Source organism: Trachypithecus francoisi, unplaced genomic scaffold (genome assembly GCF_009764315.1).
Source record: "Trachypithecus francoisi isolate TF-2019V2 unplaced genomic scaffold, Tfra_2.0 Lachesis_group12, whole genome shotgun sequence".
Classification (NCBI taxonomy): Eukaryota; Metazoa; Chordata; class Mammalia; order Primates; family Cercopithecidae; genus Trachypithecus; species Trachypithecus francoisi.
The window spans coordinates 14,435,762-14,462,704 of record NW_022681457.1 but is presented as its reverse complement, the minus strand read 5'-3'; the positions used below and the strand labels follow the sequence as shown (position 1 = coordinate 14,462,704).

Below are 26,943 nucleotides of genomic sequence, written 5' to 3'. Positions count from 1 at the left end.
ATTAGAAGAAAACATAGAAGTAAATCTTCCTTTTTATTTGGAATAGATTCTTCAATGAAACAACATGAGCAAAAGCAAATAAAAATACCTAAATAGGACCTAAGTTTTAAAAAATGCTAAGAATACATGGACATTGTCAAGAACATGAAAAGACTTCACAGCATGAGTTCTATCCAAACTATATAAAGAATTCTTACAACTCAATAACAGAAACCACCCAGTTAAAAAAAATGGGCAAAGGGCTGGGCGCAGTGTCTCATGCCTATAATCCCAGCACCTTGGGAGGCTGGGGTGGGCAGTTTACTGGAGGCCAGGAGTTCAAGACCAGCCTGGCCAACATGGTAAAACCCTGTCTTTACTAAAAATACAATTAGCCAGATGTGGTGGTCTCCTGGGCTCAAACCATCCTTCCACCTCAGCCTCTTGAGTAGCTGAGACTACAGACGCGTACCCTGCCTCTGGTTAATTTTCGTATTTCTTTTGTAGAGATGAGGTTCCTCCGTGTTGCCCAGGCTGGTCTCAAACTCCTGCACTCAAGTGATCTGCCCACCTCAGCCTCCCAAAGTGCTGGGATTACAGGCATGAGCCACTGCACCCAGTCTAAAAACATTTCTAATTTTTATGGGTACACATATAGATACGTGATACAGGCACATAATGCATAATAATCACATCAGGGTAAAGGGGGTATCTGTTATCACAAGCATTTATCATTTTTGTGTGTTAGAAACAATCCATACTCATTTAGTTATTTTAAATGTACAATAAATTATTGTTGACTGTAGTAACTGTTATGCTATCAAATACAAGATTTTATTCATCCTATATAAGTATATTTTGGTACCCACTAACCATCCCCACTTCCCTCACCACCAACCTTACCTTTCCCTCCCTCTGGTAACCAACATTCTGCCCCTGTCTGCATGCATTCAATTGTTTTAATTTTTTTTTTTTTTTTTTTTGAGGCGGAGTCTCGCTCTGTCGCCCAGACTGGAGTGCAGTGGCGCAATCTCGGCTCACTGCAAGCTCCGCCTCCCGGGTTCACGCCATTCTCCTGCCTCAGCCTCCCGAGTAGCTGGGACTACAGGCGCCCGCCACCTCGCCCGGCTAGTTTTTTGTATTTTTAGTAGAGACGGGGTTTCACCATGCTAGCCAGGATGGTCTCGATCTCCTGACGTCGTGATCCGCCCGTCTCGGCCTCCCAAAGTGCTGGGATTACAGGCTTGAGCCACCGCGCCCGGCCTGTTTTAATTTTTAGGTCCTACAAATAAGTGAGAACATGTGAAGTTTGTCTTTCTGTGCCTGGCTTATTTCACTGAATGTAATGTCCTCCAGTTCCATCCATATTGTTGCAAATAACAAAATCTCATTCTTTTTGTGGCTGAATAGTACTCCATTGTGTATATGTCCATTTCCTGTATCCATTCATCCGTTGAAGGACACTTAGGTTGCTTCCAAATTTTGGTTATTGTGAATAGTGCTGCAATAAACATTGCAGGGGAGGGTGCAGATATCACTTTGATATGCTGATTTCCTTCCTTTTGCATATATACCCAGTGGGATTGCTAGATTGTATGGTAATTTCGGTTTTAATTTTTTGAGGAACCTCCATACTGTTCTCCGCAGTGGTTGTACTAATTTACATTCCTACCAACAGTGTGCAAGGATTCCCTCCCTCACTCCTTTCACATCCTCACCAACATTTGATATTGTCCGTCTTTTGAATAAAAGCTATTTTAACTGGGGTGAGATGATATCTCATGGTAGTTTTGATTCGCATTTATCTGATGATCTATGATGTAGAGCATCTTTTCATATACCCATTTGCCATTTGTATGCCCTCTTTCAAGAAATGTCTATTCAGATCTTTTGCTCATTTTTAAATTGAATTATTAATTTTTTTCCTGTTGGGTTGAGTTTCTTATATTCTGGTTATTAATCCATTGTCAGATGGATAGTTTGCAAATATTTTCTCCTATTGTGTGGGTTGTCTCTTCACTTTGTTGATTGTTTCCTTTGCTATGCAGAAGCTTTTTAACTTGACATGATCCCATTTGTCCATTTTTGCTTTGGTTGTCTATGCTTTTGGGGTATTACTCAAGAAATCTTTGCCCAGACCAATGTCCTGGAGCATTTCCCCAATGTTTTCTTGTAGTAGTTTCATAGTTCGAGGTCTTAGATTTAAGTCTTTAATCCATTTTGATTTTGTTTGTGTATATGGTGAACAATGGGGTGAAGTTTCATTCTTCTATATGTGGATATCATGTTTTTCTGGCACCATTTATTGAAGAGACTGTCCTTTTCCCAATATATATACTTAGCACCTTTGTTGAAAATGAGTTCACTGTAGGTGTAGAAATTTATTTCTGGATTTTCTAGTTTACACAATGCTAAAAAGAATGTACTGTACATGAAGTGATTTCTAGGATATGTTGTTATATGACCACAGAAGAGTTAGAAACCAGCTTTCTTTTAAGTAATAATGGAAAATAAGAAATCTACACATATTGATATGGTTTGGCTGTGTCTCCACCCAAATCTCATCTTGAATTATAGCTCCTATAATTCCCACATATCATAGAAGGGACCTAGTAGCAAGGACAGATAGAAGAGTGACTTTGAATAGAATGGGAGGCAGGTTTGCCCCAAGCTATTTCCAGCTTGAGGTTTCCTTAGTGATTTTGGGGGCCCAAGATATTTTCCTTTCACAATACTAAGCAGTTTAATTTCTCTGGAATATGGCGTTTCCACATTCCACATTTTCAATTAAAGAATATTAATATGAAAACTTTAAAAGTGGGAAGATAGGTTTTCCAGGAGGGCAATTGGCCCTCCATATTGGCTCTTGACAGGGCAGGAGCATTGCCATCTTGGATAATCACTGCCATTTTAAAGTTTGCCTTGATCAAAAACTGCCTAAATCCAAAGGGCATCAGCCTAATGGCTAAGGTTGGCATGACCATAAACCATAAATGACATCTCCAACCAGAAACATTCCAACCATAAGATAAACCCCTCCCTGACCAGAGACATGCCAGCCCTGAGATAACCTCCCCTCCGCTGGAGAGATGTCAGTCCCAAGATAACCTCCCCTCCAACCAGAGATATTCCAACCCCACAACAGACTTCTCCCCAACACAGAAACATTCTAAGCCTGTGATAAGCTCTGTCACCCTAAAGTCAATACTCTTAGTCTGTAACAGACAGCCCTCCTGACTGCAATCGGCCAGAAGCCCCTCTCAGGTTTATTCTCCAAAACGAACCTGTCTTTGACTGTTGAGCCGCTTTTCGTGTTTCTTTTCTCTTTCTTTAACTCTTACAGCCCTCTTAAACACTTAAACTGCGGTTGTTTTTCTTTTTCTTTTCTTTTTTTTTTTGAGGCGGAGTCTCGCTCTGTCGCCCGGGCTGGAGTGCAGTGGCCGGATCTCAGCTCACTGCAAGCTCCGCCTTCCGGGTTCTCGCCATTCTCCTGCCTCAGCCTTCCGAGTAGCTGGGACTATAGGCGCCCGCCACGTCGCCCGGCTAGTTTTTTGTATTTTTTTTTTTAGTAGAGACGGGGTTTCACAGTGTTAGCCAGGATGGTCTCGATCTGCTGACCTCGTGATCCGCCCGTCTCGGCCTCCCAAAGTGCTGGGATTACAGGCTTGAGCCACCGCGCCCGGCCTGCGGTTGTTTTTCTTTTTTTTTCTTTTTTTTTTTTTTGAGGCGGAGTCTCGCTCTGTCGCCCGGGCTGGAGTGCAGTGGCCGGATCTCAGCTCACTGCAAGCTCCGCCTTCCGGGTTCTCGCCATTCTCCTGCCTCAGCCTTCCGAGTAGCTGGGACTATAGGCGCCCGCCACGTCGCCCGGCTAGTTTTTTGTATTTTTTTTTTTAGTAGAGACGGGGTTTCACAGTGTTAGCCAGGATGGTCTCGATCTGCTGACCTCGTGATCCGCCCGTCTCGGCCTCCCAAAGTGCTGGGATTACAGGCTTGAGCCACCGCGCCCGGCCTGCGGTTGTTTTTCTTGCCAAAGCAGTGGTACAACAATGTCTGGAGTAGGGGCTGGTGCCCCACTCATTGCCTCTCCCAGACCATTTTTCCTGGCCCATTATTTAAGCTCTTAGATTTAGCCTCATACTGTTAGCGCCTAGTATATTAGCCTTTCAGCCATCTCCTGACGGCTCAACAGGCACTCCCCGCTAACTCCTTGAAGATTGTATCTCCTTGCTTTATTCTCTTTCAGTAACACTCCTGTCATCACGGCAGGCGTGTAGACTTCAGGAATTCCTGTCTATTCAATATTTTCTCTCGAGGACGCAGGGAAAGGGAAGGACCACTCTCAGGGTCACAGTCCATATTCCTCACCAGGCGCTCGGGTCTATGGGATTCATTCCTAGTGGGCATTGCGGGAAGTGTAGTCAAAGAGCACCGCGGAGTTCCAGGCTTCCCGCTGGAGGGTGATACTACAGAACGTCTCCTTTGGCATTCAAGGAAGTGTATCGCCGGCGGTCTGTTGAATGATGGGCAAGTTGGCGCAGGCCGCCGTATCTGGGGAATTCTGGGAAATGTAGTCCACAGGCTGCGCCGGGTAGGGGGCACTTCCGCTCCGGGGGGGTGAGGTTGCTGCCGTGCGTTTCGGTGGTAGTTTTGTGTCAGTTATGTGTCTTGTCGGTCCTTCTCAACATGTCCCCTTACGATGCGGGCTCGCAACCACCTGGAAGTTGACTAAGAGGAGAAGGAGCCTCGTTGGAAAACGGAGGTTTGAAGGTGCAACAGCCGCTCTTTTCGTTCTTTTCCGCGGAGCGTTCTTGATCTTGGGGTTGTTCTCGCGTCCCCGGGGATGAGGCTGGGGGTTGGGACTTGGTCGGGACGCAGCTCGGCTGGTTTGAGGGTTTTTGGGGCTCTCAGCTCGCTCAGCCCACCTCCCTCCATCCCACCTGTGAGGCTACTTTCTCACAGTTTAGGGCTGGGATGTTATTAATCTCCCGGTACCTCCCACTGCTGTTCTTTAAAATGGGGACTTTAGGACCATCCTAATGAAATCGTTTTGGGAACTGGAAGAGGTAACACAAATGAAAGCCTTAAAGCAGTCCTTCCTTTAGTGACTGGTGGTCTCTTCTTAGTATTAATTTCCCACGAAGCCTGTCAGGTCCCCGGGTGGGGTCAGAGCTCCAGCTACAGGGACCCCCGCCCTTGTCTCTGATTCCTGCAGGACGCTGGGCGATCCCGGACGCTTCCGACTTGTTTTTAGGAAGGCGAGGGTTGTGTCCACTTCCACGATGGGAGAGGAACATTTAACTTTTATGCGGGCCGGCAACGCGGTCAGGGTATTTCACAGCTTTCTCCTTCCCCAGCCTGATTCTCAAAAAGACCTGCAGGGAGGGACTTCTTGGCTACTGAGGGCAAAGTTCTACGTGAGTGGTCCTTGGCTTTTTTTCTTTTACAGAGATGCTCACTCCAACCAAGAGTGTAGGATGTGTCCTCAGGCATGGGTGTTGATAATAATTAAGCCTCAATTGGTTACTTTATTCCAAGGGCTTTATAAAAATAATCACATTTTCGCCACACCATGGCTCTGTGGAGAGGTACTACTTTTTTCCGTTTTAAAGATGAGTGAGATACAAAGGAGCAGGAGTTATCTGCGCATAGTCACCTAAGTAGTAAGAGGTGGATCTGCGGTGGAAACCTGGGCATTACAGGTCAGAGCCTTAGTTGATAATCTTTTGGATACATTCTCATTGAGGCAGAGGAACTGGCTGGAATCTGGTGGGGAAAGCAAGTTAGGACTTGATTGAAGGGACCTCGAGAGCAAGACTTATGGGCTTGGGCTGTTCTGGGAGTTTGTCAACTATTTCATTCATTACAACTATTTCACTTGTTACAAGTATTTAACTTGTTATGCAACGGGATCATTGTGGAGCGTTCAGAAATTGGAGAAATGTGAGTAGTACAAGTTTATAATTACCCATGAATACAGCATGTAAAGATAGTAACTGTTAAACTTCGAATGCATTTCTTTTTAGTCTTTCTTTTGGTATATTTGCATATTTATTTATAAACATTTAAAGAAAATTTTATAATTTAAAATATGTGTTTTCCCTTATGTGTTTAACTATGGAAATTTGGAAACACTGCCGAAAGGGAAATAACTAGTGAACTGCCATGTTACATCATGCTCATCCTAATTTATCTCATTGTTATCTAATTTTATTGTAAATGTTTCTTGATATTGGCTGGGCGCGGTGGCTCACGCTTGCAATCCCAGCACTTTGGGAGGCCGAGGTGGGCGAATCACCTGAGGTCAGGAGTTTGAGAGCAGCCTGACCAACATGGAGAAACCCCATCTCTACTGAAAATACAAAATTAGCCAGGCATGGTGGCGCATGCCTGTAATCCCAGCTACTTGGGAGGCTGAGGCAGGAGAATCACTTGAACCCGGAAGGTGGAGGTTGCGGTGAGCTCAGCTTGCACCATTATACTCCAGCCTGGGCAACAAGAGCGAAACTTCCTTCTCAAAAAAAAAAAAAAAAAAAAAGTTTTTAACACTTTGTTTTCATATCATTTGAAACCTATAGAAAAGTTGCAAAAATAGTATTAGAAATTCTCATATACTCTTTACCCAAATTTGCCAAGTGTTTACATTTTTCCTGTTTGCTTTGTTGTTGCTGATTAGCCAGATACCACCAGGAACATACCTGTAGCCAGACAGTTGCTTGTAGCTTTTGCAGCAAGGAAGCCCACATTTCAAGATAATTGTGGGGTGTCTTGGTAAGAGGTGTTTAGGAAGGGCTGGTTATAGGGTTTCATATAACATGCTAGATACTATTAGATATTATACTGGCTAGGCATGGTGGCTCATGTCTGTAATCCCAGTACTTTGGGAGGCCGAGGCAAGTGGATCACTTAAGGCCAGGAGTTTGAGACCAGCCTGGTCAACATTGAGAAACCCCATCTCTACTAAAAATACAAAAATTAGCTGATTTGTCCACTGTGAAGTTACTTTTTTAAAATCTGAGGTGGCGTGTGCCTGTAATCCCAGCTATTAGGGAGGCTGACGCATGACAATCATTTGAACCCGGGAGGCAGAGCCTGCAGTGAGCTGAGATGGCGCCCCTGCACTCTGGTCTGGATGACAGAGTGAGACTCTGTCTCAAAAAAATAATTAAATATTATATTAAATAATATTGTTATCTATTACATATCAGATAGATCTGTTAAAAAGCTACTAATAGTAGTTGTAGTGTTATTTATTAGGTAGTGTTGGATACCATATTACATAACATTGTTATCTAATCTGAAGCTTCCATATTTAAATTTGTTCAGTTTTTAAGTTTTGGTCCTTATAACTATCCCCTGTCCCACTTTTTACCTGCAACCCCATTCAAAGTTGAATTTTATGCATTGTCTTTATTGTCACATTTCTATACTTTAATCTAGAAGGATTCCACAGCCTTTGTCTTTTACATGCATGGTTTTTTGAAGAGTATAGGCAGTTGTTTTATAGAAAGACATTCATTTGGGGTTTATCTGATAAATTTCATGTTTAGGTTTAGATTATGCATGGTTGGTAGGGATACCATAGTAGTAGTGAGGTGTCCTTTTCATTGCAACATAACAGTGTCCAAATGATGTTGGTTTGTCCCTTCTGTGGGGAAAAGAAAGAGAGATCAGACTGTTACTGTGTCTATATAGTAAGAAGTAGACATAAGAGACTCCATTTTGTTCTGTATTTGAGATGCTGTTCATCTATGACCTACCCCCAGCCTTGTCCTTGCAAGAGACATGTGCTGTGGTGACTCAAGGTTTGACGGATTTTGGGCTGTGCAGGGTGTGCTTTGTTAAACAAGTGCCTGAAGGCAGTATGCTTGTGAAAAGTCATCATCCTTCTCTTAATCTCAAGTACCCAGGGACATGTACACTGCCAAAGGTCACAGGGACCTCTGCCTAGGAAAGCTAGGTATTGTCCAAGGTTTCTCCCCATGTGATAGTCTGAAATATGGCCTCGTGGGAAGGGAAAGACCTAATCATCCCCCAGCCTGACACCCGTGAAGGGTCTGTGCTGAGGAGGATTAATATAAGAGGAAAGAAGGCCTCTTGGCAGTTGAGATAGAGAAAAGTATCTGTCTCCTGCCCGTCCCTGGGCAATGGAACATCTTGGTGTAAACGATGCTGCTCCTTATGTACTAAAAAGGTTTGTGGAGATGTTTGCATATGCATATCAAAGCACAGCAGTTTTCCTTAAACTTATTCATGTCACAGAGATCTTTATTCATACGTCTTACTGCTGACCTTCTCCCTAGATGATCCTATTATCCTGCCACTTCCCTTTTTCTAAGATGGTAAAGATAGTGATCAATAAATACTGAGGGAACTCAGAGACCGGTGCCAGTGTGGGTCCTCTGTATGCTGAGTGCTGGTCCCCTGGGCCCAGTTTTTCTTTCTCTGTACTTTGTCTCTGTGTCTCATTTCTTTTCTCAAGTCTCTCCTTCCACCTAACGAGAAACGCCCACAGGTGTGGAGGGGCAGGCCACCCCTTCACCTTCACTGGTGATCTCACTTTTGTTCACTTGGCCAAGATAAAGTCTTTCAGATTTGTCCACTGTGAAGTTACTTTTTTTTTTTTTTTTTTTTTTGAGACGGAGTATCGCTCTGTGGCCCAGGCTGGAGTGCAGTGGCCGGATCTCAGCTCACTGCAAGCTCCGCCTCCCGGGTTTACGCCATTCTCCTGCCTCAGCCTCCCGAATAGCTGGGACTACAGGCGCCCGCCACCTCGCCCGGCTAGTTTTTTGTATTTTTTAGTAGAGACGGGGTTTCACCGTGTTAGCCAGGATGGTCTCGATCTCCTGACCTCGTGATCCACCCGTCTCGGCCTCCCAAAGTGCTGGGATTACAGGCTTGAGCCACCGCGCCCGGCTGAAATTACTTTTTTTAAATTTTGAAAATAATAAAGTTTCTTGGCCGGGCGCGGTGGCTCAAGCCTGTAATCCCAGCACTTTGGGAGGCCGAGACGGGCGGATCACGAGGTCAGGAGATCGAGACCATCCTGGCTAACACGGTGAAACCCCGTCTCTACTAAAATATACAAAAAATTAGCCGGGCGAGATGGCGGGCGCCTGTAGTCCCAGCTACTCGGGAGGCTGAGGCGAGAGAATGGCGTAAAACCCGGAGGCGGAGCTTGCAGTGAGCTGAGATCCGGCCACTGCACTCCAGCCTGGGCGACAGAGCGAGACTCCGTCTCAAAAAAAAAAAAAAAAAAATAATAAAGTTTCTTATGGGGAGATACATTATTAGTGGACATTCTACTGTAAAGATGAGTTTCCATTTCTCCCTCATTTATTTATTCCTTCATTCACCTATAAATATTCTATAGATATGGACTCAAAATTCAGTCTTACTGATTTCAGTGACATGTAGACTAACAATTATTTTTTCCAATTCTGTCGCTATATTTCACATATAGCTTTCATCCATTTCAGGCATAGAATTCAATGATTTTTAGGAATTTTGTGAAGTGGAATAACCATCATCATGATTCAGTTTAGATCATTTTCATCTCACATTTGGACTCCTTGTGCCCATTTACAGTTAAACCTCATTCTTACCTCAAATGTGAAGCAACCACGGATCTACTTTCTCTATTATACATTTGCCTATTCTGAACATTTCACATAAATGCGATCATACAGTCCATGGCTTTTTGTGACTTTTTGTGTCTTTCGTTTAACGTGTTTCCAGGGTTCATGCGTGTTATAGCATGAGTCAGTACTTCATTTCTTTAAATTTCCAAGTAAGATTTCATTGTATGGATAGGCCACAATTTGTCCATTTACCCATAGGAGGGCATTTTGGTTGTGTGCAATTTGGGGTTATTATGAATAATGCTGCTGTGAACATTCAAGTGCTAATTCATAATACATGTTTGTATTGTTGGGCGGCATCCCTGACCACCTCTTCATGTCTCTTTTATTGCCTTCCATGGCACATTCCAGGCACAATTCTGTCTTCCCTTGAACTGCATAACTGAGAACTCTGCAAATTCCCCAGAGGAGGAAAAATGACCATGTTCAAGGTGAGCAAGTCTGGTCTCTTCTGCTGTTCAAATTCTGTTTCGCTACTTAAGATTGTCACAGCACTTTGGGAGGCCGAGACGGGCGGATCACGAGGTCAGGAGATCGAGACCATCCTGGCTAACACGGTGAAACCCCGTCTCTACTAAAAATACAAAAAACTAGCCGGGCGAGGTGGCGGGCGCCTGTGGTCCCAGCTACTCCGGAGGCTGAGGCAGGAGAATGGCGTAAAACCCGGGAGGCGGAGCTTGCAGTGAGCTGAGATCCGGCCACTGCACTCTAGCCCGGGCGAAAGAGCAAGACTCCGTCTCAAAAAAAAAAAAAAAAAAAAGATTGTCACGTGTTTTTCTCAGTCTTGGGAAGACTCAAGGAGAACAACAGTTATTTGTGCACCTGCTGTGTGCCAAGTGCTTGCTTGTTTCTTTTGTGTTGAATTTGCATTTGGTTTTGATTTTGTTTATTTTTACCATTATTTATGTTATGAGTCGAAATTCTCCCATTTCACTGCATCTCTTCTCACTAATTAGGGGTTTTTATTTTCTCATGCTATTCCTCATGTATATTCATAACTGTATTTGTATTGATACTTATCTAATTTAAACTGTGTTCTTTTTGTTTAATATTATGTAATGTTCATTATTTATGATTGCATCATGTTCCATTGCATTGATGCTCCTTTTTTTTTTCTTTCCTCGAGATGGAGTCTTGCTTTGTCACCCAGGCTGGAGTGCAGTGGCGCAGTCTCGGCTCATTGCAACCTCCACCTCCTGGGTTCAAGCAATTCTCCTGCCTCGGCCTCTTGAGTAGCTGGATTACAGGTGCCTATCACCACGCTTGGCTAATATTTGTATTTTTAGTAGAGATGGGGTTTCACCATGTTGGCCAGGCTGGTCTCAAACTCCTGGCCTCAAGTGATCTGCCCGCCTCAGCCTCCCAAAGTGCTGGGATTACAGGTGTGAGCCACCGCACCCACCAATGTTTCTTTTTAACTACTTTATACTCAGGCACTAGGAGCTCAGTTTTGAAAGGGTACTTTTGACATGTGCCATGTTGGCTGTTTGGTAGATAAAATATCCACATGTGGCACAGCACAGCAGGCTGTAACTGTGGCTTCACACAAGAATTTCTGGAGATTTTCACATAGGAAGAGCTAGCTTTTGTTTTCCCCATGCTTAAGTCATGCATTGTGTGTATTTTATTTACTGGTCTTTTCTTATTCCTTTATGTATTAAGGAGTTTGACCAAAATGATAGGTAAACTTTAGTTTCAAATGTCCATGATATCAGAAGACTCTCTAGTTACTGTGTTCTGTTCCTTTGTTTGTTCCTCAGAACAGCTGAATGATGCAATTCTCAGCCTCATCTTCCTCTTAAATATGTGAAATATGAGAAACCTGCTGAGGTTCAGAGAGGAAACCCAGGGTTGGCATGTTAGCTATTTTGCTAAATTGAAAGAGAGAGAGAAGAAAAAAGATTCTCCATTGAAGGACCTGTGCCTTCTGGTATGGGTGTCTGGAATGCCCTCTTGAGTGATGGCAACTATTGGTGACATAGCTCCTCCCTGACCTCTCCTCAGGGGACCTCTTCTCTTCCTGTTGTGTCATCTCCTCAGGTGCACCTAGTACTCCAGGCACCAAAGGACAGTGATTGCTACACTCATTATAGAAAATCTTTACATTCCTAATGGCAAAGATGGCTTACAGAGTGTTACCAGGAAATATAACAGTCTAAGGGGAAAGTATTTACCACTTTGATATCTAAAAAACACACACTCCAAAATAAGAATGTTATGTACAAAATGGAGAAAAAAAAATCAAAGGAATATGAATAAAGGACATTAATACATTAATTGGTAAATTTTAGAGGAGAAATAGAAGTGGCCAGTACATGTTTGAAAAGGTGGTAGTATTATTTATAATCAAATACAAGGGATTAATAAGGTGAATTATTCTCTCTAATGAGTTTATCAGCATCACAGGAAATTTGATAATCTGCCTTTGGCTATTTTAAGAAAAACCAAGGTAATGTATCCCCTTGAAAGATTTTGGAGTTTGACAAAAAATTGGGATCTGACATACATGATCACAATTTTAAACATTCTTATTTTTTGACACTGTAATTTTCATTTGAAATTATTTTATTTTAGTTTATTCTTATTCTTTTAGAGACAGAGTTTTGCTCTGTTGCCCAGGATAGAGTACAGTGTTGTAAGTGTAGCGCACTGCAGCCTTGAACCCCTGGGGTCCAGATCTCCCTGCCTCAGCCCCCCAAGTAGCTAGGATTACAGGCACGCATCACCATGACTGGCTAGTTTTTAAAATTTATAAAGATGGTGTCTTGCTGTGTTGCCTAGGCTGGTCTTGAACTCTTGAATTCAAGCAATCCCCCCACTTTAGCCTCTTAAAGCACTGGGATTACAGGTGTGAATCACTGCACCTGGTTTGAAATTATTTTATTTAATTAAATTAATTTATTTATTATTTTATGTTATTTCTTTTTAGAAACAGAGTCTTGCTCTGTTGCCCAGGCTGGAGTGCAGTGGCGCAATCTTGGCTCACTGCAACCTCCACCTCCTGGGTTCGAATGATTCTTCTGTCTCAACCTCCCAAGTGTCTGGGATTATAGTCACGTGCCACCATGCCCAGCCAATTTTTGTATATTTTGTAGAGACAGAATTTTGCTATGTTGCCAAGGCTGGTCTTGAACTCCAGAGCTCAAATGATTTGCTTGTCTCAGCTTCTGAAAGTACTGAGATTACAGGCATGAGCTACCATACCTGGCCAAAATTATTTTCAATAATCAGACAGGAGAGTAAGGTCCACATAACATGATTTTCTTTGCAGGACTGGTAATAATGAAAATGACATAAAATTAAATATTCATTATTTAGAATAGATAATGATAGATCATCAGTTCCCTGTAATACTATACTGAGAGGAAATGAAATAGATAGCTATAATGAAAGTTATAATAAAAAATCCAAAGAAATATGAATAAAGGACATTACCAGCCGAGTGCGGTGGCTCACGTTTTTTCCTCAGCACTTTGGGGGCCCGAGGCGGGCAGATCATCTGAGGTCGGGAGTTTGAGACCAGCCTGACCAACATGGATAAACCCTGTCTCTACTAAAAATACAAAACTAGCTGGGCGTAGTGGTGCATGCCTGTAATCCCAGCCACTCAGAAGGCTGAGGCAGGAGAATCGCTTGAACCGGGGAGGCAGAGGTTGCCATGAGCTGAGTGTGCACCACTGCATTCCAGCCTAGGCGACAAGAATGAAACTCCGTCTCAAAAAAAAAGAAAAAAGGTAATAAAATCAACTAATGTTAATTAAATACCTAGTCTGTGCCAGAGACTTTCCCCATTTATATTCTCTTGTTTATTCCTGGAGAAAACTGATGTGACGGTCTTTATACAGAAAGGAAACGAATGCATGCAGGCAAACTTATCCAAGGTCCTGTGGCTGGGCAGGCAAAGGCACAGAGCCTTGGGATTGAGCCTTGTGAGTGAGCACACACACTCAGTGTGATCATAGGCACACTGGCTCTAGATCATGACATTCAATGCTGTAATTAATATATGTAGTTTGTGTCTTGAATACAGAGGACCCACTCCATAGCTGTCCCACACAGGTCACCATAAACTTATTAGTTTGGCAGATACTGAAAAACATGGGCCGGGTGCGGTGGCTCACGCCTGTAATCCCAGCATTTTGGGAGGCCGAGGTGGGCAGATCGCCTAAGGTCAGGAGTTCGTGACCAACCTGGCCAACATGGTGAAACCCCGTCTCTACTAAAAATACAAAAATTAGCTGGGCATGGTGGTGGGCACCTGTAATCCCAGCTATTCGAGAGGCTGAGGCAGGAGAATTGCTCGAACCCAGGAGGCGGAGGTTGCAGTGAGCTGGGATAGCGCCCCTGTACTCCAGCTTGGGCGACAGAGCAAGACTCCATCTCAAAAAATAAAAATTAGAAAAAAAAAAAAGAAAAGTGATTATATCCAGGGTTCAGGTACGAGAGAGAACAATGGGCATTCTCAAACAAGGTTGGGACTGAATTGCTAAATGTTACTGGGGCAACTGGCATGATTCATTGAAACCTATATATGTGTAGCCCAGGATGCTGCATTTAGAGTCCTAGAGGGTTACTTACAAGGAGACTCAGTAAGTGCGCAAAGTAAACCTATAGGACTTTTTCATCATTGCATTTCTGGTGGAGCTCCTGAAAATCGGTGTGTGTCATTGCCAGGATACAGACAGAATGAATGGGAAATCTGTAAGTTGACATACGTCTCTCAAGATTCACAGCAACTTCTCGCTCATCCCCTTCACCTGCTCAGTGCCACCTCTCTCCCAAGAATCACTGGTCATGACATTGGGATTATATATGTTTGATGTTGTAGGAGGCAGTAACCTTCAAGGACGTAGCTGTGGTGTTCACTGAGGAGGAGCTGGGGCTGCTGGACCCTGCCCAGAAGAAGCTGTACCGAGATGTGATGCTGGAGAACTTCAGGAACCTGCTCTCAGTGGGTGAGCAGAGGCACCCTCTGTAATGGAATGTCAGGCCCCAGGAATGACTTTGTATCCTAGGGTGTTTGTGTTAGTTTGTTCTTACACTGCTATGAAGAAATACTAGAGACTGGGTAATTTATAAAGAAAAGACAGGCCGGGTGCGGTGGCTCACGCCTGTAATCCCAGCACTTTGGGAGGCTGAGGTGGGTGGATCACTAGGTCAGGAGTTCGAGACCAGCCTGGCCAATATGGTGAAACCCCATCTCTACTAAAAATACAAAAATTAGCCGGGTGTGGTGGCATGGACCTGTAATCCCAGCTACTCAGGAGGCTGAGGCAGAAGAATAGCTTGAACCCAGGAGGCGGAGGTTGCAGTGAGCTGGGATAGCACCACTACACTCTAGCCTGGGCGATAGAGCGAGACTCCGTCTCAAAAATAAATAAAATAAAATAAAAAAAAGAAAAGACGTTTCATTGACTCACAGTTCCACATGGCTGGGGAGGCCTCAGGAAACTTACAGTCATGGTGGAAAGCCAAGGGGAAGAAAGGCACCTTTTTCACAGTGCAGCAGGAAGAAGTGCCGAGCAAAGGGGGAAAGTCCCCTTATAAAACCATCAGATCTCGTGAGAACGCACCTACTCTCATGAGAACAGCATGAAGGAAACCGTCCCTATGATTCAGTTACATCCCACCAGGTCCCTGTTATGACATGTGGGGATTATGGGAAATACAATTCCAGATGAGATTTGGGTGGGGACACAGCCAAACCATATCAGTGTTCAAGTTTGAGTATGCAGGGAGAAACTAAATTTCTAGAAAATTTTATCTAAGATATATTGGGATTAAGCATGTGACTTTGTTCACAGGGCATCAACCTTCCTACCAAGATACTTTTCACTTCCAAAGAGAAGAAAAGTTTTGGATTGTGGAGACAGCAACTCAAAGACAAGGGAATTCAGGTAAGAACCAAGCAACCATGAATCCTTGTACGCGACCCTCCCATCTGTTTTACTTCTGTCCATTACCCAACTCCATTGCCCTGGCATAAATGGCCAAACCTGTTTCCTGGATTCTTACAACCTCCTTCCTGCTGGTTGTCCTTCTCCCCCAGCCCCTCCTCCCACCCTGACATCTGTTTTCCTCATAGCAGCCAAAGTGATCCTTAGGAAATATAAGTCAGATTGCCATTCCTCAGCTTAAAAGCCTTTATGGCTTCTTATTTGTATTAGTGTTACAACTGCTTTAAGTGACTTTTAGAGACCCTGGATCTGCTCTTCATCCCCCACTGCCTCCCTGACTACATCTTCATTTTCCAGCCAAGTTGTACTCCCTGCTGTTTCTCCATCCTGCCACAGACACTGTATCGCCTATTGCTGGTACCCAGTGACCACACACTTAGCAGATTAAACAGCAAACAATTATCTTTCTGTTCTTCAGACCTGAAGTCTCACACATCTCACTGGACAAAAATCAGGATGGCCCTAGGGCTTTGTTCCTGGCTAGATGTTCTTGGGGAGAAGCCTTCACTGTAGTTTACCAATCCCTAAGCACTGTCCACACTCCTTGGCTTTTGTTTGCCTTCCTCCATCTTCAAAAGCAGCTACATTGCATCCCTGACCATCCTTCCGTAGTCATGCCACCACCCTTCTTAAGCCTCTGTTTTCCACCATTGAGGTCCCTTGTGATTGGATCGGTCACTCCTGCGTAATCTAGAATGATCTTCCTACTCTCTGTTTAGCTGACTAGTGATCTTAATTGCATCTGCAGTCTTAATCTCTTGCTGTATAACGTAACAGGTTCATCGGTCCTGGGAATTGGACGTGGACATCTTTCAAGGACCATCGTTCTGTCTACTACAGAAGCTTCTGTCTTAGAGTTTATACATGCTCTTCTTTCTGACTGGAATCATCTTTCACCTCAAAACCTTCTGACCCTTCCTTTATTCTGGTCTCTGTTCAGTTTTAATATCATGAGAAAGGCCTTCTCTGACCACTCTATTTAAAATACCAGCCGGGTGTGGTGGCTTACGCCTGTAATCTCAGCACTTTGGGAGGCTGAGGCAGGCAGATAGCATGAGATCAGGAGTTTGAGACCAGCCTGGCAAGCATGGCGAAACCCTGACTCTACTAAAAATACAAAAATTAGCTGGGTGTGGTAGCACAGTCCTGTAATCCCAGCTACTCGGGTGACGGAGGCACAACAATCACTTGAACCCAGGAGGCAGAGATTGCAGTGAGCTGGGATTGTGCCACTACACTCTAGCCTGGGTGTCAAAGTGAGACTGTGTCGAAAGAAAAGAAAGAAAGAAAGGAAGGAAGGAAGGAGAGAGACGGAGGGAGGGAGGGAGGGAGAGAGGGGTGGGGGAGAGAAAGAGAGAGAGAGAGAAAGAGGGAAAGAGAGAAAGGAAGAAAGGAAGAAAACAGTAGAATGGAATACCATCGCATCTTTACCCTCCTGGTGTTGTCTTATACTGTGTCTTACATATTTCTATTTAGCTGTCATCTCTACCCACTGGGATAGAATGTCTTAAGAGGAGGACTTTCAGCTGTTCAATTTTTATTTTAAGATTCAGGAGGTACATGTGCAGGTTTCTTAGCTAGGTATATTGTATGGTGCTGAGGTCTGCGTTGCAAATGATCCTGGCACCCAGATACTGAGCACAGTACCCAACAGTGGTGGCAGGATAACCCTCAGGTTTCCAGGCTATGTGCACTGGTGTTAGAGGTAGTGGTGATGGGCTGGGTGGGCCAGTCCTGAGGCCCCCCCATGGTGTGTGCAGGTGAGTGTCAGCGGTGGTGGTGGCAGCAGGTTTGTAGGACCTTTCCTCAGGTCACTAGGAGGAGTGCACAGATGCCAGTGGTGGTGATCAGGGCAGGGAAATCCTTAGGCCTCCGGACAGCAGGCTTGGGCACCTGCGGCAGGGTTCTGGGTCTGTTGTAAGGCTCCCTCCATGGTACATGCTTATGCCTGGGGCAACCAACATGGCAGGGTGATCTCAACAGCCCCCAGTGGTATGCTTGGGTAGTGGAGGCATGACGCCAGGCCAGGTGAGCCTGTCCTCAGGCCTTTCAGTGGCGCGGGCAGTTGTAGGCTGTGGTGGAAGAGGCGGCGTGATCCCTAGGCCCCCAGATGGCATGCTCCAGCACTGCCAGCACACAAGCTGTCTTTGTCAGGTCTCCTGTTTGTGCACACATGTGCCTGAGGCAACACAGGGTGGAGCAATCCCCAGGTCCCTCTGTGTCATGCTTTGGCACTGAGATGGGTGGCACCAAGTGAAGTGGGCTTGTCCTGTGCACGGGCACAGGTTGTGGTGGGCAGTTCAAGGGATTCCCCAAGCCTTTAGGAAGTGTGCTTGGGTGGCAGTGGCAGAGTGTGCGGAGAGCCTTTCCTCAGAATGAGAACACATGTAAGTGTACAGTGGCCCTGCTGCTGGGGGTGAAGGAGCATTGCTGTTAGGGGCAGCAGCCCCAGACAGGCAGCCTTCAAGCTCTGGTGAGTACACACTTTGGGTCCTTTTGTACTGTATTGGGGGCAGACTCCCTGGTGTGCTGCACTGCCCATTCTCCAGAGAATAGGACACTGTGGCCTAGATTGCTGGGGACTCTGCCATACTGCTGGGTCTAACAGGTATTGCACTATTGCAACCCTCCGGGTGGATGTGGGGGCATGTTGATGGGGCTCCAGGGATTTAGAGATGCAAGGGCTGTTGGGCCCCAGGGCAAGATGCAGTCTGGTGCATCTGCAGGCTCTCAAAATAGCGCTGTGCCATAACTGCTTGAGTCTCAGGAAGCGTGTGGAACCCATCATGAGCGCCTTCTCTGAAGCAGTGCCCTTGCATGGACTCCAGGTAGCCCCCTATACTAATCTCAGGGCCCACAGGGGTCGAGGGCGTCTCTCATGGCTGACTGCTGGAGTCCACAGTGGAAATGTAAACCACTAGGGCTCTCTCACTTACCCTTTCCCAGCACCGAGGAGCCTTTCCAGGCTTTCAGGTGATCATGGCCAGAAGGGCTGCCTCCCTTCGCTCTCCTTTTGTGCTTCGGGTGTTTCCTGTCACTTCTCTGCTGAATTCCAGTGATCCCTCTTAGATGCTATTTGATGTATGATTATCTATTTGCTTTTTAAATTTTTTATTAATAAAATATATAGAACACTTCATGAATTTGCGTATCGGCCTTGCGCAGAGGTTGTTCATTCCAGTTTCACCATGTGCGCTGCTGAAGTGAGCACTACTCATTATTTTGGCTCTTTGTGGAGGAGGCAAGCTCTGGGTTTCTTTAGTCAGCCATCTTGAAGTCTTCCTATCCTTAAAGTTCCTTCTGATTCATCACATATATAATTTAGTAGTTACATAATATACCATGCAAGATTTTAGACTAACTAGGAAATTGGTAGAAATAGTAACAAGTTAACTGTATTATATTACTATTTTAAATTAAGTCTTTCTACCACGTATGAGACATTATGTAGTTCAAAACTGGTTTCATGACAAGAGACCGTGGGGCACTTGGAAAACACAAACTGTACCTTCCTTGTATTCAGTAAAGTTTCAGGCCATGTCCTAAGTGAAATCCTGAAAACACTGAACAAAGGCTTCACTTACCCACACGTCTTAATTCTGTGTCCTTATAGGAGGCAAGATCCAAACTGAGTTGGAGTCTGTTCCAGAGACAGGACCACATGAAGAGTGGTCTTGCCAGCAAGTCTGGGAACAAGCTGCAAGTGAGTTAACTAGGCCTCAAGACTCTATGATAAATAGCTCTCAGTTCTCCACACAAGGTGATGTCCCCTCCCAGGTGGACGCAGGACTATCTATAATTCACATAGGACAGACACCTTCCGAGGATGGGAAGTATAAAAAATTTTTCAGTGATGTCTCCATCCTTGATCTTCATCAACAATTACACTCAGGAAAGATGTCCCATACATGTAATGAGTACAGGAAGAGCTTCTGTTATAGCTCAGCTCTTCGTCAGAAACTTCACATGGGAAAGAAACTCTATAAGTGTGACGTGTGTGGTAAGGAATTTAGTCAGAACTCACAACTGCAAACTCATCAGAGAATCCACACTGGAGAGAAACCATTCAAATGTGAGCAGTGTGGGAAAAGTTTCAGCCGTAGATCAGGAATGTATGTTCATTGCAAATTACACACAGGAGAAAAACCTCATATTTGTGAGGAATGTGGGAAGGCCTTCATTCACAATTCCCAGCTTCGGGAACATCAAAGAATCCATACTGGGGAGAAGCCATTCAAATGTTATATATGTGGTAAGAGCTTCCATAGTAGATCAAATCTTAATAGGCATTCCATGGTCCACATGCAAGAGAAATCATTCAGATGTGATACCTGCAGTAATAGCTTTGGTCAGAGATCAGCACTTAATGGTCATTGCAGGGACCACACGGGAGAGAAAGTCTACAAATGTGAAGAATGTGGAAGGAGCTTCACTTGTAGGCAAGATCTCTGTAAGCATCAGATGGACCATACAGGAGACAAACCATATAACTGTAACGTATGTGGGAAGAGCTTCTGGTGGTCCTCGCGTCTTTCGAGACATCAGCGGATCCACAGTGGAGAAGCAACATTCAAGTGTGACGGATGTGGGAAGAGATTTCATATGAATTCACGGGGCCATTCTCATCAGACAGCCCACAGAGAAGAAAAACTGTATAAATGTCAGAAGTGTGGGAAGGGCTACATTAGTAAGTTTAATCTTGACTCGCACCAGAGGGTCCACACGGGAGAGAGACCTTATAATTGTAAGGAATGTGGAAAGAGCTTCCGGTGGGCCTCAGGTATTTTGAGACATAAGAGACTCCATACTGGAGAAAAACCATTCAAATGTGAAGAGTGTGGGAAGAGGTTTACTGAGAATTCAAAACTTCGTTTCCATCAAAGAATTCACACTGGAGAAAAGCCTTACAAATGTGAGGAGTGTGGAAAGGGCTTCAGATGGGCCTCAACTCATCTAACCCATCAGAGAGTCCACAGTAGAGAAAAAGTACTTCAATGTGAGGACTGTGGGAAGAGCATTGTGCACAGTTCATGCCTTCAAGACCAACAAAGAGACCACAGTGGAGAGAAAACATCCAAATGTGAGGACTGTGGGAAGCGCTACAAGAGGCGCTTGAATCTCGATATGATTTTATCATTATTTTTAAATGATATATAATTATTGTCCATATTTATGGGTTACAGCATGATATTTCAATACATGTATACAATGTGTAATGATCAAATCAGTGTTATTAGCATATCCATCACCTCATTTATCATTTATTTGTGTTGATCATTTATCATTTCTTTGTGTTTTGAACCTTCAAAAACTGTTCTAGTTATTTGAAAATAAATTATTATTAATTATAGTCACCTTTAGTGCTGTGGAACAATAGAACTTGCTCCTTTCATCTTACTGTACTTTTGTATCTGTTAACCAATCTTTCATCATCCACCCTCCCTCCTACTTTTCCCTTCTAGTAATTGCTATGCCATGCTGCTTCTCCTTTTTATTTTTATTTTTTCTTTTGAGAACAGAGTCTTGCTCTGTTGCCCAGGCTTGAATGTAGCGGCATGATCCTGGCTCACTGCAGCCTCCACCTCCTGTGTTCAAGTGATTCTCCTGCCTAAACCTCCTGAGTAGCTGGGATTACAGGCATGCACCACCATGCCCGGCTAATTTTGGTATCTTTTTTTTTTTGAGATGGAGTATCGCTCTGTCGCCCAGTCTGGAGTGTAATGGCGCGATCTCGGCTCACTGCAACCTCCGCCTCCCATGTTCAAATGATTCTCCCTGCCTTGGCCTCCTGAGTAGCTGGGACTACAAGTGGCCGCCACCACAATCGGTTAATTTTTGTATTTTTAGTAGGGAATGGGTTTTTGCCATATTGGCCAAGCTGGTCTCGAACTCCTGACTTCAGGTGATCCACCCACCTCAGCCTCCCAAAGTGCTGGGATTACAGGCGTGAGCCACCATGCCCAGCCTAATTTTTGTGTTTTTAGTAGAGACTGGGTTTCACCACGTTGGCCAGGCTCATCTTGAACTCCCAACCTCAAATGGTCTACCCACCTTGGCCTCCCAAAGTGCTGGGATTACAGGCATGAGCCACCGTGCCCAGCCAATGCTGTGCTGCTTCTGTGATTTTTGAGAACAGTCTTGCTCTGTTGCCCAGACTTTCTCATATGTGTGATAACCTGTAGTATTTATCTTTCTGGGCCTGAATTTACATCACTCAACTTCATGTTCTCCAAAGCTTATCTTTACCTTGCCATAAATGACAGAATTTTATTATTTTTTATGGTTAACTAGTGTACCTTTGTGTATGTATGCCACATTTTCTTTACCATTTTCTGTTGATGAGTATTTAGATTTGTTCCATATGTTAGCTATTGCAAATAGTACTATAATAAATATAGGAGTACAGATAGGAGTTCAACACACTAATTTCCTTTCCTTTGGATATACAGCTAATAGTGGGATTGCTGGATCACTTGAATCTTAATATGCATAAGAGAATCGACACTGGAGAAACACCGTGGATGTGTGGAGAGTGTGGTACATACTTCAGTCAGGGCTCACATCTTCAAATTGAGTGCCTGTTCTGTAGAGAAACCTTAATAATGTGATATATGTGACAGCAAAGAGTTATAAGGTATGAATATGTTAATTTTAGTAGATACTTCCAAAAACTATTTCAAACTGGTTGTACCTCTATAAACTCTGACCATTATTAGGCAAGAATTGGCTTTTTTTTTTTTCTTTTGAGACAGTCTTGCTCTGTCACCCAGATTAGCATGCAGTGGAATGATCACGGCTCCCTGCAGCATTGACCTCCCAGGCTCAAGAAATGCTTCTGCCTCAGCCCCTCAAAAGCTGGGACTATAGGCATGCAACAACATGCCTGGCTAAATTTTTGTTGTAGAGATAGGGTCTCACTATGTTGCCCAAATTAGTCTCAAACTCCTGGGCTCAAGTGATTCTCCCTCCTCAGCCTCCCAAAGTGCTGGGATTACAGGCATAAGCCACTGCGCCCAGCATTTTGTTTTGTTTTGTTTTGTTTTTGAGATGAGGTCTTTCTGTGTTGCCCAGGCTGGATTGTTTATTAACAGATGCATTTACAGTGCCCTATAGCCTCGAACTCTTGGGCCTAAGTGATCCTCTTGCTTTAACCTCCTGAGAAGCTGGGACTACAGGCATGGACCACCACCCCTGACTGTTTCTGTCAACAAAATAGTACACTGTTTCCACTAACTTGGGAAGGCTAATATTTTTGGGGGGAAAATCACTAAACAACAAAGAAAATCTGATGAATTGGACAGCATAAAAATATTGGCGTAAAGATGAACATAACATAAGCGGGAATATTTAAAGCACATACTTTTTATAGAGTGTCTCCCCTGTAATGTCTCTGGTTAAATGAAAGGCTTTCAACTGTGAAGACAACCCTAACCATACTCATTACCTGTAAAAGATGTAGCATTGTCATGGACTCCTTAATAAACGTGAAGACTTTAATCCATCTGAAGGTGCATCACATTTCTGAAGTTTCCAACACTGACAAGGTGATGGGCTTACGGCTGAAAACTCATGAATGGGAGAAACTCAGCTATTGTTAAAGCCCAATATATTTTATTAAAGATATTGGGACTATCTCCTAAATCTAGTTAGTGATGAATTTCAACTCTAGAGCCATCACTGAATCCTTGTCCATGTTCATTACACATAGGTTTTCTGAGAAAATTGTCTGCTGGTTATGAGAGGTCTTCTCCAGTGCCAAAGTGAGCATAATAAGCTTGCTTTCGGCTGGGCTTGGTGGCTCATGCCTGTAATCCCAGCACTTTCGGAGGGTGAGGTGGGCAGATTGCCTGAGATCAGGAGTTTGAGTCCAGTCTGGCCAACATGGTGAAACCCTGTCTCTATTAAAAATACAAAAAAATTAGCTGGGTGTGGTGGTGGCACGCGCCCATAAGCCCAGCTACTCAGGAGCTGAGACAAGGCAATTGCTTCAACCAGGGAGGTGGAGATTGCAGTGAGCTGAGATTGCGCCACTGCACTCCACCCTGGGCGACAGAGCGAGACTCCGTCTCAAAAAATAAAAATAAAAGTAAACAAACTTGCTTTCTTTTATGTGCTCCTTGATTTTGATGGTGATGTGAAATCAAACCAAAGCTGAAAATACAATAATCACATTTATACAGGGCATTTTTCAAGGAAATTTGTTGATTTTTTTTTTTTTTTTTTTTGAGGCGGAGTCTCGCTTTGTCGCCCGGACTGGAGTGCAGTGGCCAGATCTCAGCTCACTGCAAGCTCCGCCTCCCGGGTTTACGCCATTCTCCTGCCTCAGCCTCCCGAGTAGCTGGGACTACAGGCGCCGGCCACCTCGCCCGGCTAGTTTTTGTATTTTTAGTAGAGACGGGGTTTCACCGTGTTAGCCAGGATGGTCTGGATCTCCTGACCTCGTGATCCGCCCGTCTCGGCCTCCCAAAGTGCTGGGATTACAGGCTTGAGCCACCGCGCCCGGCCGATTTTTACTTTAATAATTTAGTGACTCACTTTTGTAAGTCTCCTGTAAGTGACCAGGCGTGGTGGCTTACACTTGTAATTCTGTCACTTTGGGAGGCTGAGGCAGAAGGATCACTTGAATCTAGGAGCTCAAGACCAGCTTTTTACAGAGTGTCTCCCCTATAATGTCTCTGGAAGTGAAAGATTTTCAACTGTGAAGACAACCCTAACCATACTCATATTCTAGTTCCTTTGCCTTTCCATATAAATTTTAGAATAATTTTATATCTACAAAATATCTTGCTGTAATTTTGATAGTAATTATTTTAACCCTGTGTATCAATTTGGGGAGAATGAACATTTTTGCTATGTTGAGTCCCACGATCCTCAAACATGGAATATCTCTCCATTCATTTAATATTGTTGGATTTTCTTCATCAGTGTGTTGTAATTTTCATCTTACAACCCTTGTACATCTTTTGTTGAACTTCCATCTAGGTAAGAACTTTGATTTCCATTTGTTCATTGCTAGTATAATATATATAAATTAATTTTGGTATGCTGATCATGTATCCCATGATCATGCTGAATTCACTTATTATCTAGGCATTCATGGATTGGAAACTTCACGTTTTTATGATGACAATACTATCCAAACCAATCTACAGTTTTACTGCAATCATTATCAAAATCCAAACAGTCTTTTTTTGCAGAAATAAATTCATATGTAATTGCAACGGATGCAAATAGACATCTTTGTTTTTTTTTTTTAAAGGAACACGATGGATGGCTCCCACTTCCCTATTTCGAAACTTACTACCAAGCTATAGTAACGGAATAGAATTGAGAGTCCATAAAGAAACCCATACATCTAAAGTAACTTGATTTTCAAGAAAGATCCTAGATGGCTTAATGGAGAAAGCATAATCTCTTTAGCAAACAATGTGGGGCAACATAATGAAGTTAGATCCGCACTTCACACTATACTTAAAAATTAACTCAAAATGATCAATGACCTAAATAAAAGAGCTTAAGCTATGCAACTCCTAGAATAAAACATAAAGGTTCATCTTTAAGGCTTTTTATTTGGAATGGATTCTTAGATAAGACACCATATGCACAAGCTAAAAAAAGCCCACATAAATTGGACTAGAGCAAAAAAATGCTTTGCATACAGAGACATTGTCAAGAGCATGAAAAGACCATACAGCATGGTGTCTAGTATCAGAATATATAAAGAACTCTTAGACCAGGTGAGGTGGCTCTCACCTATAATCCCAGCACTTTGTAAGGCTGAGATGGGTGGATTGCTTGAGCCTGGGAGTTTGAGGCCTGCCTGGGCAACATGGTGAAAACCATGTCTCTACAAAAATGAAAAAATAAAAGACAAATGCAAAAAGCAGCCAGGCATAGTGGCCCACACCTGTGGTCCCAACTACTCGGGAGGCTGAAGCAGAAGGATCGCTTGAGCCTGGGAGGTCAAGGCTGCAGTGAGGCATGATGTGCCATTGCACTCCAGCCTGGGCAACAGAGAGACTCCATCTCTTAAAAAGAGGAAGAAAAAGAAAAAAAAAAAAAAAAAAAGAACTCTTACAACTCAATAACAAGAAGAGAAACCATTCAATTTTCTAATGGGCAAAGATGATACAAATAGAAAATTCAGATATACAAGTTACCAACAATCGTGTGAAAAGATGCCCAACTATTAGTCATTAGGAAAATGCAAATCAAACCAATAATGAGATATCATTTTAAAACAGCTATGTTGGCTATCATCTTTAAAAATAGAAAATAGCCGATGTGGTGGCAGGCACCTGTATTCCCAGCTACTTGGGAGGTGGAAGTAGGAGGATCACTTGAGCCCAGGAGTTTTGAGGTGTAGTAAGCTATGCCCACTGGGTGTCCACCATCAACATGGTGACCTCCCAGGAGCAGAGGATCATGAGGTTGCCTCAGGAGAGGTAAACTGGCCCAGGGTGGAAACACAGCAGGTCAAAATTCCCATGCCTATCAGTAGTGAGATGTTGCCTGTGAACAGCCACTGCAATTCTGCCTGCACAACACAGGGAGACTCCGTTTCCAATTTATACACACACATACATATACATATATATGTATACATATATATATACACACACACACACACACACAAAATAAGTATTGGAGAGGGTGTGGAGAAATTACTACCCTCACACACTGAAGGTGGGAGTGTAAAAATGGTACAATTGCTGTGGAAAATTGTTTTGTGGTTCCCAATGTAGAATTACCATACGAATCACTAAATTTCATACCTAGGTATATATCCAAAAGAATTGAAAGCAGGTGATGAAAGAAATACTTGTATGCCAGTTTGTAGCAACACTATTGACTATTGCCAAAAGGTGGAAATAACCCAAATGTCCCTCAATGAATGAATGGATAAACAAACAGTGGCACAGGCCTGTAATCCCAGCACTTTGGGAGGCTGAGGTGGGTGGATCACCTGAGGTCAGGAGTTCGAGACCAGCCTGAGTATCATGGTGAAACCCTGTCTCTACTAAATACAAAAAAATTAGCCGGGTATGGTGGCACATAGCTGTAATCCCAGCTACTTGGGAGGCTGAGGCAGAAGAATCGTTTTAACCTGGGAGGTGGAGGTTGCAGTGAGCTGAGATCATGCCATTGCACTCCAGCCTGAGCATCAAGAGGGAAACTGCGTCTCAAAACAAAACATGATAAAGCAAACAAACAAAAAAACAAATCGTAGCGTAAACATAAAATATTATGAAGTACGGGTACATGCTGTGATGTGGATGTACTTTAAAAGCAGTATGCTGGGCCGGGCGCGGTGGCTCAAGCCTGTAATCCCAGCACTTTGGGAGGCCGAGACGGGCGGATCACGAGGT

General features: G+C 43.8%; 1 protein-coding gene across 1 annotated transcript; it reads left to right on the top strand.

The window, feature by feature from the left end:
• The first annotated feature begins 4,534 nt into the window (after positions 1–4,534).
• ZNF284 (zinc finger protein 284) lies at positions 4,535–23,075 on the top strand. The gene is made up of 5 exons (XM_033224821.1): positions 4,535–4,746; positions 9,969–10,048; positions 14,446–14,572; positions 15,422–15,514; positions 19,188–23,075. Exons 2-5 carry the CDS (start codon positions 10,034–10,036, stop codon positions 20,729–20,731), a joined length of 1,779 nt encoding a protein of 592 aa, XP_033080712.1. The 5' UTR covers positions 4,535–4,746; positions 9,969–10,033; the 3' UTR covers positions 20,732–23,075.
• Positions 23,076–26,943: the final 3,868 nt, after the last annotated feature.